The 20,501-nt window shown below is 37.9% G+C and overlaps 1 protein-coding gene across 1 annotated transcript; it reads right to left on the minus strand.

Moving 5' to 3' along the window:
- Nucleotides 1-604: 604 nt before the first annotated feature.
- Nucleotides 605-8,915, minus strand: LOC123307174. The gene is made up of 4 exons (XM_044889391.1): nucleotides 8,183-8,915; nucleotides 6,537-6,955; nucleotides 2,298-2,868; nucleotides 605-1,105 (listed from the first exon to the last, which is right to left on the minus strand). Exons 1-4 carry the CDS (start codon nucleotides 8,525-8,527, stop codon nucleotides 710-712), a joined length of 1,731 nt encoding a protein of 576 aa, XP_044745326.1. The 5' UTR covers nucleotides 8,528-8,915; the 3' UTR covers nucleotides 605-709.
- Between the last annotated feature and the right edge of the window lie 11,586 nt (nucleotides 8,916-20,501).

Genomic DNA, 20,501 nt, shown 5'->3' on the forward strand with positions numbered 1-20,501 from the left:
TACAGAGGAATTTCTTGACTTGAGTTTGTGTGGGGCATCGAGTATTAGAGTTTCAATGAACGTCACTAGCTGAAATTTCTTTGAGGGTATTTTTCCATTTTGTAACCAGTTGCTCAAGAGCTCATATCATATGGAATTCACATTCGTTGCATTCACATTCACATTACTTCCCTACTTGAAAGAATCCGTCAATATGCATCTCTCGTATTCCTCCTCTTGTTTATAGGTAACTTTCATCACACGCTAAAAGGGTTTTCAATATGATAACAATGCGAGTTACAGATCATTTTCCATCAGCTAGTGCATGGGCTTTCTGGTTTGAGTTTTTTTATGGTTTTTCAACAGTCTGTATCTTTTAAACCTAGCCGATTACGGAAGAATGGTAAAGGACAAAAGTGTTTCTTTTGACCTCAAGAATCTACTGTTACTATGGTCAGTGACTCACCTTGTATAGTTTCTCATGTCGATGAAAGTATGATTCCATTGGTATACAGGTCGTTTTGAAGCATGCTTCCTCAAGATGAAATTTGCCCACAACATATTAATATAAAAAGAAGAATACGTTCTGCAATCACTATGGTGTGTCGAAAAAAAAAAGCTTTTGAAACGTATTGAAAAATATTTATTAAGTTCAGGTCAATATCACTTTTATCACGTAATTTAACAAAAATAGCTCGTCCAGTTGTGTATTCTGGCGAGAATCACATTATTACAAGGCAAAATTATGCTCGAACTCCATTTTAACTTCCGGAGGTGAGCTCTCTATATCCAAAGTTCCGTTCGTCGTGTTGGTGATTGGAGATGGAGGAGAAAAAACGCCAGACTGATCGGCTTCGTCCAATTCTTCAGTTTCAATGATAGCACGTTGAATCTTACGCTTCAGCTCTCTCCTACGAGCCTCCGACCTCAAGTTGCGTATTGCCGCAGCCACAAAGTTACCAAAAACCTCCTCGTCTTCGGATTTGGACGGTTTCGAGTTTGCTTGGTCCTCTAACGTGGACTTTTGCGGGGTGCTTTCTGCAGTTGAGGAGTTGGAGGTGATGGAGTTGGGGTTGATGGTATTTGATGGTTGGGGTTGACTTTGGTCAAGGTTTGGAGTTTCAACCTGGAACAAAATATTTCACTCTGAAGAAAGTCTATAGTTCACAATTGATATAAATGTATTTCAACCAGAGTTTTATCAGAATTGATGGCTCATTTTACATTTATTCTAGAAATGGAACGTAAACAGCAGTGTTTTCTGAAGACCCAGGCGGTGTCAACGTAAAAAACTCAAATTTGTTCGAAGAGGATATGGAGGACCAATCCATATTGACTGTCAAACACTTTAGAGTCAGAGGATACCCACCAAAAAGTCAATGCACCAATTCAGAAAACGAAATTGAACTTTCTCTGTTAGACTACGACTTTTTAAGAACAAGCAGCTCAATATAGGGAAATAACTTCACAAAGGCACTGTTGAATCAGTCCACGTTTGCAAAATAACTAAAAATTCGAAAATACAGCCTCACATCAAAAGACTGCACAATCCCTGTATTCTAGTTGAACCTAAAAAGGATCCTCATTTCTTCAAAACGCTCCATAGTAAAGCGATACATTCGTGAAACATCTAATTATTTATTGATTCCTCTGAAAATTTATTACTTCCCCCCGTACAAAACCGTTCTTTTTTGCAATCCTATATCATTCATTCAAACAACCATATTGTCAGATTATATTTGAATGATCACACGTGACATAACACCATCAGCCACATGAGACAACGTTATGAGGATTTGAAATACTACCCACATTTTTTCAACTATCATTTCTCTGATTACTTTCGAGCATGTCAGTATTCTAAGAAGGAATTTCTAGAGCTACATTCCAGCATACCGCAAGAAGAACAAGAGCATTAAATGAATTAATTGTGGAAACAATAAATCCGAAAAGTTTTCGTATTCTACTGCGCACTAACCATTATCTGACTGGTTATCCACTAGAATAAAAAACATTGTTGTTTCGGAATTATTGGGTAATCGACAATGACGATATTTGAAGCTGTATTTCTTATGAAACAAACAGCTGGATTGTTCAGAGTTATTTTCCCAAGAACGCCACCTATGTTCTCATTTTTCTGGAGGTTTCTAGACAACCGTATTACGCCATCTATAGAGTACTAGCTGCAACTCGTACATGATAATATAATCTTGCATAATATAAGATATAAAAGTAGTAGTAGTAAATAAATTGAGATAAAATGTGAGCTGAAGTGGGTGGAAAGAAGCAAAAAATAAATAAAATGAAAAAACACTCACGGAAGACGCTCTTGTTGGACTCTTCGAGTTCCGATTTTTCAAAAATTTCAAACTCGGGTAATGTTCCCAAGTAGTAATATAACCATTCCCCAAATTCATTTTCCTCAATTCATTGAGGAATCCGCATTTCAAAGACTTCAATTTTTTATCGATTTCGGTCGGAGTGGTCTTGAAAATATGCGCCAATTTTCTATGAGTGGCCGCTCTTTTCGCTCGATCGTAACCTCTGGTTCTCCTGTTGAGCCATAATTCTTTATGCGCTCTATAAAACGAAATGAGAGACTCCGTCTCCTCCTCGGACCAAGTTCGTCTCTGCATCGTATTCAGTCTGGACTCAAGATGAAATTTGTGTGGAAGGCGAAAATTGCTGACGACGTAACGTAAGAGCCTACGTTCTACCACACTGAAATCCAAACTGAATCCAGATTCCCGCGCAACAGCGAAACGACCGCGACTAGTCCCTGACGCATGCGCATAGCCCGGTTTGATCGCTGGGTTCTCGGACAGGGCCGCTGCCAGATATTTTTCTGCCCTGGCATAATGAAATTTTGTCACCTTACTTTGAATAAAGTGTCATATTGACCCGGCTAAAAACTGAGTTGACTCAAAAGCCTTTATTTCAAATAAATCACAAGGCACAATTAAAATTCAAATGACACAACGTCAGATTTAAAAAATAATCTTCTAAACTGGCTCTAGCCTCATTAGTAGATTTATAATTTTGTTTCTGAACGTTTCTAAACATTTCATAGTTTGAGAAAAAATTTATTGTAATTGTATGGTAATTTATTGAAAGCACTTACGCTCATATTATGACGAATAAGAAAATTGAAAGACAGTTAGTTGCGCTTTTTGAAGAATTGAAATCTTCCGGAATCTCAGATCATTGATTGAGAGAAGTCAATGCTCAAATTCAATCTCAGTCTTTCATTATTTGCAAATATTTCCATTGATTACTTCTAATTGCACCGATGAATAGAAAAATCGATGGGCAAACAGATAGTACTGTCTTTCGTCCGAATAATAAATCCCTTTTTACCTCAGAAACCTCTCTAAGCTACAAGGTTTTTATTTATAAATGACTGTAACATGGCAGTGAACTTCGGAATATTCTCGATTTGTGAATTTCAATCATTTTTATGGTTAAGAAAACAGAAAAGTTCACGGAATTCTGATAAAAATGTAGAATAGAATAATTAGAATAACTGTCAGTTTCAAGATTCCATGATACTGGACCAGAATGCTCCACAAGAGTTAAGGAAATTCAGAAATTTGGTGACAGTTTCAGAAGTGCTGATTCTTCTGCATCAAATGTTACTTTGAGCGGAATAAAACGTTTATTCCTCCTATATCTGAATGGTTTTTCAGTTTCAGGCAAGTCGTTTGCGCGTCTAAGAATTGTGAATCAGTTATTGTTTTACGTTCTTATCATGGGGCTATTGGAATGATCGTAAATCATTGAGATGTGGCGAATTTTTGTCAATTTAATGAAAGCGTATTTCCCATCTCCTCCATCGATATCGTTAAACTGGAAACGTGACCGAATGACCGGGAAGTGGACGCCCAAGATCTACCACCACAGTATAGACACCATAGTGTCTATACTGTGCTACCACTCCAGCACAAGATCGGTCTACCCGAATAACTCAAGTTATTGCGATGTTTCAATCCTTTATAAAGAGTCTGTATAATTATTTTTAGCATACGCTTATGAAGGATAGATCCTAGACAAAACGAAATGAAAGGCGTACATTTTAACGCGTATATTTTGACACTTGCCCGGGTCTTGTCATGATTGATAGCGCGGATAAAGTTCGAACGCCTACTCGGCTTTGCATCGTTAACATCTGCACATTGTAGATGCAATACCCAATTTCAAGTTTCGAAGAAAGCTTAAGGGCATTTCGTTGATATAAAACTCGAGTTGAGATCGCTACGTATATTTTATGGTATGGAAGATTTCAGCTACGGTCGTTTATAATTGAGATAGTGGAGGAATTCAGACGGCAACCTAAACGTTTAAGCGATGCTTCGTTGGAGTGGAGCTTTCGAATGAAAATTATAAGAGGTTTAGGTTGTTTTGAGAATCGTGTGAATTGAATATTGTAGAGATTCATTCATACTGATTATTCTGTTTTCTATAACCGTTAGAAATCCATTATCCATGTTGAACGTACGTTTCTGAATAGATTTTTTTCTTTTCTTGTCTTTTTTATTTTTCAGAATATCATTTCTGGATGATCTCTTGTATTTCTGTAAAGGTTATACCTCAAACTGATTCCAAACCTACACACCACAGGTGCTCGCAGAGTTACAGCCAGGGTTGACCTGAAAAAATCAAAATTTTCAGTTCACTTGAATTTCTTACCGTTTTTTGTGGAATTGGTAGAATGAATAAATCTGTTGGAGTACACACTGCAACTTTCATCGGAGGGTAGCTTGTGTCACAGGAAGTTGAAGGGAGACCTGAATCCAAAGTAGGTGTAATTGGCTCCGAATCTGTGCTTGCATAAAAAAATCTTCATGAAATAGGATCGAGATAAACATTTTTTTGCTACTCACTCCGTTCGGTTGGTGATATTTCTGAATTCATAAATAGAGTGGGAACACTATCGTCTCGCAGCAATTTCCTTTTCTTCGTTGACCTGAACATTCTTTCTTCGAAGTGTTTGCTACACAATCTATGACTCTTGTGCACAATATGTTTTTTATGCAACAGATCTTGTCGACCACATGCAAGAAGCCATAATTCAGCTCTGAAATCAAATATAAAAGAATAATAAATTTACTGAAAACGCTGATTCATAACCAAAAAATGTTTTGACAAGCGTCATAACGTCATAACCTCATAATTTTGTACTGCACAGTGTGGAATGTGTCAAATTTCCGTGGTCAACCTAGTGCTTTTATCAATGTGAATGGAGTATATGTGGGTGATGTGACAACAGTCAATATATTCGAGTCGATATACGAAATGAATCAATTTTAAATTTTTACATAATAATTTTCCAGCGTTATAACAAAGTTGATTACTTTTTGAAAAAACTTACATCTACTTACTTCTTGGGGTCCACAGGGAAGGTGAAAAAGTGCTCTGTCGAGTTGTAGTTTTTGTTACTACACTCTTTACTGCAGCAAACCTTCCCAAATTTCCTCTTCTTACTCTGCATTTCGTTTCGATGATTAAACATGCTAGAATCCATCTTAAACCCTACATAATAACTCTGAAACTGAAACACCGATATATTCACAGCACAAACTCGATCCCAACCGTAAACCGACCTTGCCTAACACACTTCCAACTCAGGATAGCACAGATCTATCCTGAAATTAATTTCAAAGTCACGGCGTTCGCCTGCAAAAGAGGGAGAGCGCATCTACTCGTTATTTCAGTTGTGCGCAGGTCGCTTGTACATGAAAACCTAAAGGTGACCACACTCCACATTCCGGACGTATTATAACGGAAAGTTAGGTAATGTTGTTCATTATTTTGAAGGGTCATCAACTGTTTAGAGCCATACTTAGACAGCAGTGCACTCTTACTCTTGATATCGCTTTAGAGGATTCCGTACATGAGCCCACCTATGGTCCACTGTAAATCGGTGTATCCAGATTCCGCCCAGACTTGAAAAAACCCGATGTTAGTGGATTATTATGTTCGTATTTCCTGTGCACAAAGAAGTAAGTAGATACAATTTGAACAGGAACCAAGAAAGAACATCGATCACTAGCCGACATATAGGCAATTTACTTTCATATTTCCCAAGCTACATTTATCACCAGGCATGATTGGATCATCAATATCGTTCGTCGCTATCAAAAACGAAATTATCAACCTGAACTAAGGACTCGACCTGAGTGAAATCAGGCGAGAAGTAGATTTTGAGCAATTTGCGGAGAAATTTCGTAAATTCCCCGTAATTTCTAAGAGAAAGTCAACCAATTTTTCTTGGATCTAATCAAAATTTTAGTGGTGGATGATAATAAACTTTGAGATGCTCGAAACTCAACTTTCATTTCAAAAATGATAAACGATATGTAGGTATGTAATATTATAAAAGGCTTTGTGGAAATAATTCGGCATGAATTATAAAAATATCTTTATTGAAAATAAATATGTACATGGCTCTTCACAAATAGATGATTGATAATTGTTTTCGATGCAGGTATGTACTAAGTATACTGGGTGTTTTGCTCTCAATGTCACTTAGTATATTAATTGCGATGCATTATAATTACAATGCAACTTCGTCGTATTCTATTTTGACTTCAGGAGATGGCCAGCCTGTCTCCTTTTTTTCCGACCCAGTGTCCCACGGCGAATGGACCTTTGCAGCATCAGCGGCAGAAGGATGACTTAATAATTGATCGGCTTCGTCTAATTCTTCAATTTCGAGAATAGCCTGTTGGATCTTACGTTTCAACTGTCTCCTACGAACCTCGGATCTCAAATTACGTATCGCAGATGCCACGAAGTTGCCAAAAGTGACCTCGTCGTTTTCGGACTTGAGCAATTTCGAAGTCACTGGGTCTCGAACTTCTTCTTGTGGCCTGGGGATTACCGTTCCGTTCCGTTGTTGATTGGGGTTGATGATGGCGTAAGGGGTGATTATGGAATGCTGCGCGATCAGACTTTTGTTAACCATTGGCGATACAAGCTGAAACAAACAGATAAAATTAAATATATCACATAAACTAGTCACCATCACGAACTTTGAGGTCCAGAAGGTCTGAGCCTGGGATGGCAAGATGTTAGGGGTGGCAACTCGTGATGATGACAAGAAATAACTCAAAGAACCAATACAGAGTGAGTGACAAGTAAATATTATCTTCGGTATTCAGTATTTTGTTGGAAAATGCTCGATTTTCATTTTAGATTACGTCACTGTTAGTGTAGGTACAGGGTGGGCAAAATTCATTGTCTACTGAGGGGATCTCGAGAACTATAGCAGCTAGAAGAAAACAGGTGACACATTCCCGAGGTTTTTTTCAGAGAAACAGAGAATGGTGATAACGGTAGCCTCCTACGATTCTTCGCTTCTGAGTTATTAGCAAAAAATGAGATTTTGACGATTTCGAAAAAATCTCAAAACTTTTTTGTCTTTGAAGTTACAGATTTTAAACTTGAAGCTTCTAGAGGCACTTTTTCACGTAGAATGTACTGCCGAGCTCAAAATATTTTTTCATTTCGAATCATAAGGCGAACTTTTTTTGAATGCAAACTTTTATTGAATTTGTTATTTATATCTTCATTTCGTAGATTCAACGTATGAAAGTTCCTAAGAAGGTTCAAATTTCAGATCTGTAACTTAAGGGACAAAAAAGTTATGAGAACTTTCAGAAATCGTCAAAACCTCATTTTTTGCTATTAACTCAAAAATGAAGAATCGTAAAAGGCTACGCTTCCCACAATTCTTTGTTTCTCAAAAAAAGAGCTCGAGAATGTATCAGCCGTTTTCTTCTAGCTCTTATAGTTCTCGAGATCCCCTCAGTAGACAACGAATTTTGCCCACCCTGTACAATTGGTGAGGTTGTCATGCAACCTCTAAGAGGAGTTTTTTTAAATGGCAATCGTAACTTTTTGTGCCACAAATGGATAGAACTTCAGTTGCTAATGATGATTTGGTATTTTTATACAACTATTTTTTAACTTGAAAAACTGTAAATATACGTATATCAAATGGAAATTGGGTTTTCTTTAGAGTAAACACTAATTATTGCATGTTTGTTGACAAACGTGGCATGTACCTAGGTATACGACACCCGGAATTTCACAGAATGTAAAAGAAAATGTTGAACAAACACACCAATAATAAATTAAAACGAACGAAAAGCAATTCGACCAAATAACACAGAAAAAATGGACACAATTAAAAAAAACTCACTGGGATCTCCTTCATATCACTGGACTCTGATTCACTATTCAATAAAAATGTCAAACTTGAAAAATACTCCCACGTGCTGGTATGGTATCGCCGGGCACCAACCTGGTCGCTCCTCATTCTCTTCAGTTTCCTACGTTCGTTGTGAAACTGCGTACGAATATTGTGCAATTTTCTGTTGATCTCTGCCGGTGTCGCATTGAAGATTACCGCCAATTTTTCCGATGCCTCCATCTTCTTCTTTCTACACTTGTAATCCGGGTGCGTAGTATCCCACAGCTCGGGATATGTTTTGTAATGGGAGATGAGAGACCTAGTCTCTTCCTGGGTCCACATTCGCATCGCCATCTTAATTGCTCTGGTTTGACGAAAGTTACGCGCAGGTTTGTAGTTGCGGACACTCCGATAAGTCCCTCCTCTACGACAGCGACACTGAAACTGATCGCTGCGCAACAGCGCAACACCGAAACTGGAACTACAACCTTCAACTGCAACTCGGTGTCGGAACTCGTAAATGTCCGATGTCTGCAGGTAGAGGTAGCTTTCGTTTCGAATGATGAAATTGAGAGAGTGTGCCTGGAGCAAGGATTGTTGATGGTATGTGGTCTATAATCTTGGATAGCGTTTGATTGTTGTTGAATATATGAACTCCAAGTCACGATAGAATTTAGTATTTTTTTGATAATAATAAGCATGGATGGAAATATAAGGCTCCTTCCACACCACGGGTTTTAACCTGAAAACACTAACTTACTTACTTTTCATCGTTACTTTGCTTACCACTCTACGAGGAATGATTATGAATAGAAGGGTTTTTTACTATTTCAGGACGTTCTCCTTGTTGACTTATGGATTTAGAGAACTAGATCAAGTGTACAAGGTGTGCAAAATTTGTTGTCTACTCAGGGGATCTCGAGAAATATAAGGCCGTAGAGCGGTTCACAACGGTTGTGAACTGTACAGAGCAAGCGCAAATGGATTTTCGCTACCCTAAAATGGAATTGCGCTTGCTCTGTACAGTTCACAACCGTTGCAAACCGCTCTACGAACAAACCTATTGAAGGCTAGAAGAAAACGGATGACACATTCTCGAGCTTTTTTTCCTGACTAATCCTAATATGAAAACAGAACTGGCCTATCATTTCTAGATTTTAAGTTATAAACAAAATGTGAGATTTTGAGGATTTCGAAAAATTCTCATAACTTTTTTGTCTATGAAGTTACAGAGCTGAAACTTGAACCTTTTCAGACACTTTTATACCTAGAATCTACCTACAAAAGGTTTTTCCAATTCAAAAATAACAAATCCAACAAAAGTTTGCATTCAAAAAACGAAAGATTGTCTAATGATTCGAAATGAAAAAATATTTCGAGCTCGTCAGTGGATTCTTCTTAAAAAAGTACCTGTAGAGGGTTCAAGTTTCAGATCCGTAAATTCAAAGACAAAAAACTTATGAGAACTTTTCGAAATGGTCAAAATCTCATTTTTTGCTGATAACTAAAGAACGAAAAATCGTAGGAGGCTACGGTTTTCATCATTCTTTGTTTCTCTGAAAAAAACCTCGGAAATGTGTCATCCGTTTTCTTCTAGCTGCTATAGGTCTCGAGATCCCTTCAGTAGACAACGAATTTTGCCGACCCTGTACTATTTTTTAAGGTTTCAGAGAATGAGATCTTCATCTGCAAATTTGCATCTTGCCAAAGTGATGATGATTTCATTGCTTTTGAAGTAAGAGCAACAAATAACCAACTTGTCTTTTTGGAATGATGAAAAACTATAAAAATATACTAAATTTTTAGGGAAATATCTCTTATTGATTCAATTTCATCAACGAATGGCGAGGAAGTTCTCCATCGCCCAGAAATTGTGCATATTTGACACTATATTTATTAAAGGAATGTATCCGGGTGAAGAATCACTTCCTGCATTTTTTTGCATCTCTAGTGAACAATCTCCATAAACAGACATCCTTTCGAGCAAAAGATACAGGTGTTTTCAAAGATAATGGTTGTTTTTTGACAGGAGGTAGAAGTCCTCAAAATAAGTCATTTCACCAAAATGTCTGTATAAAATATTCAAGATGACTGAGCTACAACCCCAAGAATGTCGACAAAATTTCATTGAATTTCAAATGCCTACTGTGAAAGTTGTCTCCGGCATCGGAACAACAAAACAAAACATGACTTAATGGCTGAACAATGAATGGTTCAGTGCATCCGAGTCTATCTGATTAGTTGCATCAGGGCACTTCAAAAATTCATTGTGTCGTGCAATTTGGGTTGAAAACAGTGTAGAAAATTCAGACAGTTTAATGAATGTGCTTATGTTGACAAAGTGCTTTTATTGTTACCCTATTTCATTCCATTCTTAAGACGGGTATTGGTGGGCTCGAACAAGAAGAAGATTGTGATGACCACTGTGGAAAAATTTAGAAGAATTTTAATGATAAGATTTTGAGCTAGTATTCTTTTTTTCACACTTGGTCCTAAGTATCACGAGATAAGTTTTTTCCCATTAGGTACTTTGCGATAATTCAGATAACAAATGATCTAGGGTCGTATTGGGATCTATTTCAGTTATCATTTCTGAAAGTTTTGTAGATACACTATTTTGGTGGAATGCTTTATTTCGACCGGTTCTATCTTCTGTAGACAAAAAGCCTCACCTTCAAATACCCCGTATTTATATCGTATCCCATGTTATTGTGCTTAGTCAGCCTTTTTCGCGAACAAATAAATAATTCAGCCCACAACAGCCCAGTCCATTCGCTCGTACTCTCTACGTCTATTCCAACTAGTTTATAACTTTCCTAAGTAAGATATATATGCGCATTGTAATGGCCTTAAGCTCCCAATGATAAATGGCTATTTATATTACCATCCTGTGTGTTAATCGTGCTAATTCATTCTGGTATACGGTTACGAGGAATTCGCGCTGCAAATGTTTACCCTCCGAGCAACGTTTACCTTCTCCGCGGCCTAAATGTCCTAAATTTTTCTCGAGTCCCGTAGAGCCGACGAATGTTTATGTAAGAGGACGCAAATCACTAAATGCTAAAGTATATATTTGGGAACGTCGCTTGAGTTGAAGGTGAGGTGCGAAAATATTTTATCAGCGAGGAGTCGCTTAATGTATAATTAGCTTCTCAAATATACACGACCTGAAAGCTGGGGACTTCTCGCGATGCTTCTTATCGGTCGGAATTCCAATATTGATTAAGATTCGACGCAGAATGACCTTTGGAAATGGGGTTTCGGTAGACGGAATATCCAGTCAATGGTCCACTCTCCCAATTCAATTAAATTCGGTTTTTTTCGAATTGAAATGGGATTTGGTTGAACTTGCGGACTTATCAGTAGTCAATAACAAGAAGTGCTCATCATTATCAAAAGCGAGCAACCCTCATGATCTGGACATTTCTCGTTTTTCCTATTTTCTGTATAAGCTCATAAGGGGTTGCCAAGTTCTTGGAAATTTCAAGATATTGTCTTGATTTCAAGACAAGATTAAGATAAGAAGTAATTTCAGGACAAGACAATAAAGGTAAATACCAAGATTTCTTGCCAAGAAAACAATCTTCAAATATCTTGTCTAATCTTGAATACGCTACAACGTGTGGAAAAGATTTTTCGCTAAAAAATAATTGATGTGATAATCTTGTTGAAACTCTAGATCTAGATATACAATTTTTACTTTCATGCATACACTTTTATGATGTTAATGAAAACATGGTATAATTTTGGCTTATTCTTTATTATTTTCTTCGTTGGTACTTGTGTCCATCTGAATTTCGAAAGGAAAACAGAATTTCTTTCTGTCAGTATTGCCACTACCACCTATCACTCTCTTACATTGGTGAATGCTGCTGCTTTTTCCTTACAAGCAATAGCTTGTAATGAATCTTCTGAGTCAGAATCGAAGCCAAATGGATCAGCAGACGTTCTGTTTACTGAAGAGTCAATGTCACTTAGGGTAAAATAAGACTACCACCTTGTGATAATCAAGAGTAGGTACAGAAAGAAGTTGTAATTCAGTTAAAAGCCGATTGGAAAGGTGATGACGTAGAAGGTAGCAAAGTCAAGTTCAACAGCAACAAAAGAACAAAGTTCTAGTCTGCAGATACACAGAGCCAGGATCCAGGTCCCTGAAAAATATCCACAGCCCAGAGAGGAGAATTAAAATATGAAAGAGTCATCTATACCGTGCGATGTTCATATACGCCTTGATATAACTTGCCCAGATTAAAACTCGGCCGCTTTTAGTTCCAGCACATAACTTTAATTCGCGTATACCCACATCGTTCTTTGTAATAATAAAATACGAGTATAGTAACCACATTCCCTTAAAATATGTAACAGCTGCAGTATGACGATGTTGTTGCCCGAGCGATAAACTCTTCGGTTATGAATGAGTTCCAGCGAGAAATGGTCTCTTGTTTGTTGTTTTGTTTCTCCGCTCCCATTTGGAGCGCGTGAAAATTATTACACGGACACAAAGTCTCGTTAGTTCCGGATAGGAGCAGAAACAGGAAAATAGTTTTAAGTTGGAAAAGTCTGGGAATGAGAGTATGTAGAGCTAGTGAATATGCGCGTGGGTATAGTGAAAATACTCCGCGTTTTAAATCTCAACTACAAATAATCTGCTCCACAAGAGTAAGGGATATCGTACTCAATCATTTTTAAAACTATGTAATCTTCGAGAAAATCGCTGTAAAATCATTTGCAACTCAATAACAACTTGAATCGATCCAATAAAAATCAGTATGAGACATTTCGTCAATCTGGTCGCCTTTTTTCTGAAGTTTGGTTTTTTGCATATCCTTCATGAATGTTCTTATTTTGAAATGAAGTCAGTTTATCAACGGCTTCGATTTGAAACGAGTTTTCTGAAAATGCCAAGACGTAAATTAACAAACGCTGAGGCTAATAGGGCTATCGGAATGCTACAAGGTGGCCTAACTCAGGTTGTTGTAGCGGAAAGGCTCCAAGTCAGCCAAAGTGTGATATCTCGACTTTGGAATAGGTTCAGGGAGACAGGTTCCGTGTTGGAAAGACCAAGGCTTGGTGGGCGACGAAAAACAATACCTGCTCAGGATCGTTTCATCACCGTTTCGGCGAGAAGAAACCCTACATCTACGTGTAGAATGCTACGGAATACTCTTCAAAATGCAGATGGGGTCCAAGTTTCCATCGAAACCGTCAGACGACGTTTGAGAGAGGTGAATCTAGGTTCTAGACGTCCATTAAGAGGAGTTCCATTAACACGTGACCATAAGCGTCAAACACTGGAATGGGCAAGGCAACATATCAATTGGAACGATCAATGGCGTAGTGTGCTTTTCACTGATGAATCCAGATATGGACGATTTTCAGATTCTCGAAGAATAAGGGTATGGACAATCCCACGCATACCCCGTAATCGTCGCTATGTCCAAGAAGTCCATTCATTCCGAGGGGCTAGTGTTATGGTATGGGCCGGGATATGTTCCAACGGGCGCACAGATCTACACATTTGTCCTGGGAATATGACCGCCTCACACTATATGGAGCATGTCATTGACAATGTTGTGCGAAATTTTCACGCTGCTATTGGTGAAACTTTTCAATTTCTAGTCGATAACGCTATAGACCGCACCGTGCAGCCATTGTTGAGAATACGCGCGAGTAGCTTGGTATTCCACATTTACCAATACCTCCGCACTCACCAGATTTGAATTGCATAGAATATGCATGGGATATGCTCCAAAGAAGATTAGATAATCATCAACCTACCCCAGAATCCTTAAATGATCTGAGAGAGCTTCTGCCCCGTTTATGGAACCAAATTCCTCAAGAAATGTTCAACAACCTCGTGTATAGTATGCAAAGAAGATGTCAAGCTGTTATTGATGCCCGTGGAGGCCATACATTACTATTCTAGTTGTCGTTGATCAAATTGAAACGTGAAAGGAGCTGTAGAAACTAGTGATATCTTAGTCTGTGATAGATAATTTATTTGTTTTTACCAAGTTGGAGCCACCTCTACCGGCTATACGGATTCCATTATATTTTGAAGAGGGAGTCTCGCGTACAGAAAATTCGCTGACTAATTAAATGCTTTCGCGAACGGCATTCAAAAACTTTTTCCATTTTAATTTCAGTTACACAAAGAACTCTTCATCATAACGATTCTTCTCTTTCCATTATGGAGTGGAATTTGAGAGCTTCTGTAATTTGAAACCGTTTATTGACGGCGGTATTCCTTTCTCAATGCTGAATTTTAGGGATTCTGTCCTTTGAAAAAATACGAGCCAGAAACACTCGACGCAGAAGTCGATTCTCTGGGCGTAATTGAGTTTGAATCCTACGTTAGACGAATTTCCGAGGAATTGGGTTATTCAGGCATTGTGAGTGGCTTCCGAGGAAATTAGGTGGTGTCGGGATGTTGGGTAGGTTGCATACAGGTTGGTTCAAAACCCGAGACGAAAAATCAAGGAGTTAGGGGTCGACAATACAAGAAGTTGCAATTCAGTTCAGAGCCGATTGGAAAGGTGATGATGTAGAAGGTGGCAAAGTCAAGTTCAATTGACAGAACTGTCGAGTGAAATAACGAAATTTCATTCCCAGAGAATTCAAGCATTTTAAGACTATCAATACAATGTACGGCCTCCGCGGGCATCAATAACAGCTTGACATCTTCTTTGCATACTACACACGAGGTTGTTGAACATTTCTTGAGGAATTTGGTTCCATAAATGGGGCAGAAGCTCTCTCAGATCATTTAAGGATTCTTGATTATCTAATCTTCGTTGGAGCATATCCCATGCATGTTCTATCTATGCAATTCAAATCTGGTGAGTGCGGAGGTATTGGTAAATGTGGAATACCAAGCTCCTCGCGCGCATTCTCAACTATGGCTGCACGGTGCAGTCTAGCGTTATCGTCTAGAAATTGAAAAGTTTCACCAATAGCAGCGTGAAAATTTGGCACAACATTGTCAATGACATGCTCCCTATAGTGTAAAGCGGTCATATTCTCAGGACAAATGTGTAGATCTGTGCGCCCGTTGAAACATATCCCGGCCCATACCATAACACTACCCCCTCGGAATGGATGGACTTCTTGGACATAGCGACGATTACGGAGTATGCGTGGGATTGTCCATACCCTTATTCTTCGAGAATCTGAAAATCGTCCATATCTGGAATCATCAGTGAAAAGGACACTACGCCATTGATCGTTCCAATTGATATGTTGCCTTGCCCATTCCAGTCTTTGACGCTTATGGTCACGTGTTAATGGAACTCCTATGAATGGACTTCTAGAACCTAGATTCACCTCTCTCAAACATCGTCTGATGGTTTAGATTTAGATGGAAACTTGGACTCCATCTGCATTTTGAAGAGTATTCCGTAGTATTCTACACGTAGATGTAGGGTTTCTTCTCGCCGAAACGGTGATGAAACGATCCTGAGCAGGTGCTGTTTTTCGTCGCCCACCAAGCCTTGGTCTTTCCAACACGGAACCTGTCTCCCTGAACCTATTCCAAAGTCGAGATATCACACTTTGGCTGACTTGGAGCCCTTCCGCTACAAAAACCTGAGTTAGGCCATCCTGTAGCCTTCCGATAGCCCTATTAGCCTCAGCGTTTGTTAATTTACGTCTTGGCATTTTCAGAAAACTCGTCTCAAATCGAAGCCGTTGATAAACTGACTTCATTTCAAAATAAGAATATTCATGAAGCATATGCAAAGAATCAAACTTCAGAAAAAAGGCGACCAGATTGACGAAATGTCTCATACTGATTTTTATTGGATCGATTCAAGTTGTTATTGAGTTTCAAATGATTTTACAGTGATTTTCTCGGAGTTTACATACTTTTAAAAACGATTGAATACGATATCCTGACTCTTGTGGAGCACGTAGGTACATTGTACTCAGCAGAAAATCCTCAGTGAAAATTAAACAATGAATGAAAATTTCGTTTTTCGATAAATATAAAAGCCGTTAAACATCTTGCAAGATTGATTATCGGCAGATAGGAAATCTCCGAGAAATACCACATCGTTAGCTAGACGACGACTCAATTTAGGCACCGGAAGTCGGTCGCTGAACGAAGAGAGAAACGCGTCAGAATTTATGACTGGACGCCCGAATTAACAGAGAAAACCAAACACACAAGATACGACGTATCTGGAACGGATTCTGGGTCCAATTACCGCCCCGGCTCCGAGAGGCACAAACTGGTTGTCGGGAAAAAAGAGAAACCGCAAATGTTTCCTAATCTCGTAATCTCATCGGCACGCCCGATAACTTTTCCTACACTGAACCTTTGTCGCTATTATTTCCACCACGTGCGTCGTCATAATCTCCCCCGATAGCGCGGACGTACTTTTAATGAGCGAAATAACATGCAAACTTTTAATCTGTCAAGCCGATTTACGTCCACGTTTCATATCGACATCGTCCAAGTTCACGCTGATCCCTTATCTATCTGCGCATACGTGAAATGAGAGTTCAAATCGCCTGGATTGGCATTTACATACTCCATTCACTTTTATTTTAGCACTCGGTTGGCCATGGAAATTTGACACATTCAACTATGTATAGTACGATAATGTAGGGTTATGACACTTGTCAAAACCTTTTTGGGTTTCAAATCAGCGTTATGTTGTCCGTTCTACGTGAAAGTCTCAGTAATTATACTCCATTCACATTTATTTTAGCAGTCGGTTGGCCATGAAATAATTTTTTCAAGTTTTTGTAACTACAACGGAGTAAGGTTGGCACTCATGAAATGTAGTAACGCCGTTGCCACAATTAATATCAATTTTTATTAACAAAATGTCGAAAGTGATTGAAAAAAAGAGACAGGATTTCAGGAAGTGCTATTTAGAATTCAGGTCCGCTCATTCAAATAGTTATACCCCGATATTCTAAAATCCACAATACGTTTCCACAATCAGAAAGATTGTGAATGAAGAGGATGACAAAGAATTTCCTTCTATTGGGAGACCCAAAAAAGTGGTTCCATTTAAGAATTTTATGCTTAAGTGAATTAATGCGAAATGTTTTCTACAGGATTTTCGATGAATGTCATCGTAGAATAATTTCCAGAACATTGATTGTTCTATTTTTCATTTGACTTGTCCCATACATTGTAAATGTCTTAAGGTACCAATAAATACCTAATTATTATTATCATATCAATGTTTTAAGATGAACAGCCACAAATACGCGCCAGTTGTCCTGCTAATTGTTTATTCATGTGAAATTTTTATTCAAAGGTGAAGATCATCTTGATTGAAACTTCCTTTAATTCCTTTTACTTATATTGATCCAAGATGATTTTGTTGAAGAATTTAACATTCTTGTAATTATCTGTTAATTCCTTCGGGAGATACCCATCCCCAACCACTGCATCATATGCATTTCATCTTCGGGTTAATATTTTTGAAATCTACAACTGATGTAACTATTCAAACTTTAGCTAAACAAGATAACGAACATTAACTCTCCTCAAGCTAGTGCATATTATGATATTATACTGATCTCTTGTATTTTCCATGCAAATAACTGGATTTGGTATGCCTTCAATCAGTTGGTATGAACTTCAATTATGTTCGTCACATATTTTCCGAAGAGATTCGACATTGTGATAAAATACGTAATAACAGAAACTTTTCTCATACTCATACTCTTTTATTTCCCTCAAAAATTTACAGGGTGAGTCAAAAAAAATCTATATAATATAAAATATCTTAACTATATAGGCACGAGAACAACATAATCATACACACATAAGTAAATTATTCACATACATTAAAATACGAAACTTTTGAGAACTAGAACTGGTGATTCATAAATTGATCAATGGAATAAAAGGCGCCTTCTAGAAGCAGCCTTTTTGAAGGCTACTCCACGAAGGGAAAACACGTGATCAGGAAGTCTATTGTACATCTTTATACCATTAAAAACGTACATATTTTGTGTTCTTTTAAAGCGGTGAATGGGAGTCACAATTTTATTTCTATTTCGGGTGTTGTGATCATTTACACTCGAGTGCCTGGGGAGTTCCTCCTTTCCCAAATGTACGTGGAGAAGACACTCAAGCATGTAGCAGCACGGAACAGTGAGAACTTTGTACTTCTTGAATTCTTTTACGTTGAACGGGCAACAAAACGTCGATTTAAAACCCAAAAATGTTTTGACAAGCGTCACAACCCAACATTTTCGTACTATACAGAGTGAAATGTGTCAAATTTCCATGATCAACCGAGTGCTAAAATAAAAGTGAATATACAAGTGAGTATATGTACAAGTCAAAGACTCACCCTATATATATAGCAATATTGATATATCAGAAGTTGTCGTGATGAGTATTGAGGATGGGGTATCGGAATGAATGAAGGTAATACCTACCTATTGAAAATAAGGTGACATATTTCAATGATCTTTTTACAATGGTTGATAAAGTACATTATTCTGGCGTAATATGCTCGTTGAGGAATATATATTTCGCAGAGCCGCTTCATCATTATTTTCCCAATTTCTTGATAACCTGAATAACCCTATTGAAAAGATTTCAAAAACAGTTCCTTCTTTTCCCAATTAGACTGATAAGATTCGTATCGATCAGGTAATAAATTACTCTGAATTGGTCGTAGGAGAATGTTGATGAATTACTTTCTAATCGCACTTAATATCGGGTTTAATCACCAAGCATGGCCATTTTTTTTGGGGACCGAATACGACCAGCGGGCCTTGGGCTTCTAGCCGCAAAAGATTTTATCTGTAGATCCGATACGGTCCTATAGAGACCACTCGATTTTCAATGTCGATGGGCGAGACGATAGAGATAACGCGAATGAAAAACACGTTAGTTGTACGCTGAATCAAGAACCCATTATTATAAATCATGATTAATGAATATCTCTAGATTGGCTGGGTGATGCGCGCTACACGTATGAGGCACTCATACTTATTACTCTTTTGAGTGACCGTATGGTTCTGATGGAGGGTGTTGCTAATTGGTTTTGCATAATGGAACACTGTTTTGACGTGTTAGATTTAACGCCTTTGATGCAGATTTGCATGAATATTACCCACATTGAAATATCCGAATGAATAAAGCAACATGGATAGTCCATCCAATGCACAATCTTCAGTTCGTTATTTCTAATGAAACGAATTATGAGCCCACTTGAAATTGTTACATTTTGCGTTCTGAATTGTATGTAGTTTGCAAAAAAAACTGATAAATGTTGCTGGTCATTCATTGTGGACATAATTGTATAAACAATGAAATATAGAAACTTTTGCAACAATAATTTTTTTTGTTTTTCCACTTTTCATTTTCGAGTTGACTTCGAAGAGCTCTCTGGAAAGCAATTCTCTATTGAATCATCAACTGTTTGGTTTTCTAGAATCTTCAAAACAAATTATATGCACTCCATATCCTAGGATAGTAATGGAACATCCTAATTTTCAGACAGAGTAGCAAATATGTCATTTTAGGGGGGTCTGACCCCTTGCTCATTTTTGACCCAAAAAATCGAGATTTTCGAAATCGAGTTTTTGTGCTAGGGTGGAAGCCTAGGCAACGCTGATTATATAACCGGAAATCCCAATTCGATCAGACGAATGAAACAGGAGATAACGCAGATTGAAATTTGCAAATTTTTGAAAAATGCCATTTCCAAGATGAAAATCTAAACGAAGGATGATAGGCTTTCGAAAATAGTCGCAATAGATTCAGCGTGTTCGAAAACTTATATTTTCATACCAAAATTTCATATATCTGGCCCTGTTTAGGAGAAAATAATTTGTTTTTTTTTCCACTTTTCATTTTCGAGTTGACTTCGAAGAGCTCTCTGGAATGCAAATCCCTATTGAATCATCAACTGTTTGGTTTTCTAGAATCTTCAAAACAAATTCTATGCACTCCACATCCTAGGAAAGTAATGGAACATCCTAATTTTCAGACAGAGTAGCAAATATGTCATTTTAGGGGGGTCTAAACCCTTGCTCATTTTTGACCCAAAAAATCGAGATTTTCGAAATCGGGTTTTTGTGCTAGAGTGGAAGCCTAGGCAACGCTGATTATAGAACCGGAAAATCATACAAAACACCTTCACTGTTGAAATCTCCGCGAATATATTCTTTATAAGCATTTCATGCCATCGATTCTAAAATGGTATGGGAGTGCTGAAGAAAACTCAACGAAATAGGGAGGAATGACAAGGTCTGTTTAGTTTCTCTACTTGGGAATCGATGGTGATAAGAAAGTGACAGAAATCCTTTTCATTGACCGGCCGGCCTACCTACAAGAAAGGGTTTCAGG

Source organism: Coccinella septempunctata, chromosome 2 (assembly GCF_907165205.1).
Source record: "Coccinella septempunctata chromosome 2, icCocSept1.1, whole genome shotgun sequence".
Taxonomy (NCBI): Eukaryota; Metazoa; Arthropoda; class Insecta; order Coleoptera; family Coccinellidae; genus Coccinella; species Coccinella septempunctata.

Excerpts from the sequence above, each read along its gene's own strand:
- LOC123307174 (XM_044889391.1), bottom strand. The coding sequence starts at position 8,527 with ATGGCGATGCGAATGTGGACCCAGGAAGAGACTAGGTCTCTCATCTCC. Across the intron at positions 6,956-8,182 it reads GTGATATGAAGGAGATCCCA|CTTGTATCGCCAATGGTTAA; the intron begins GTGAGTTTTTTT and ends TGTTTGTTTCAG. Across the intron at positions 2,869-6,536 it reads GAATACGACGAAGTTGCATT|CTTTATTCAAAGTAAGGTGA; the intron begins GTAATTATAATG and ends GTCAATATGACA.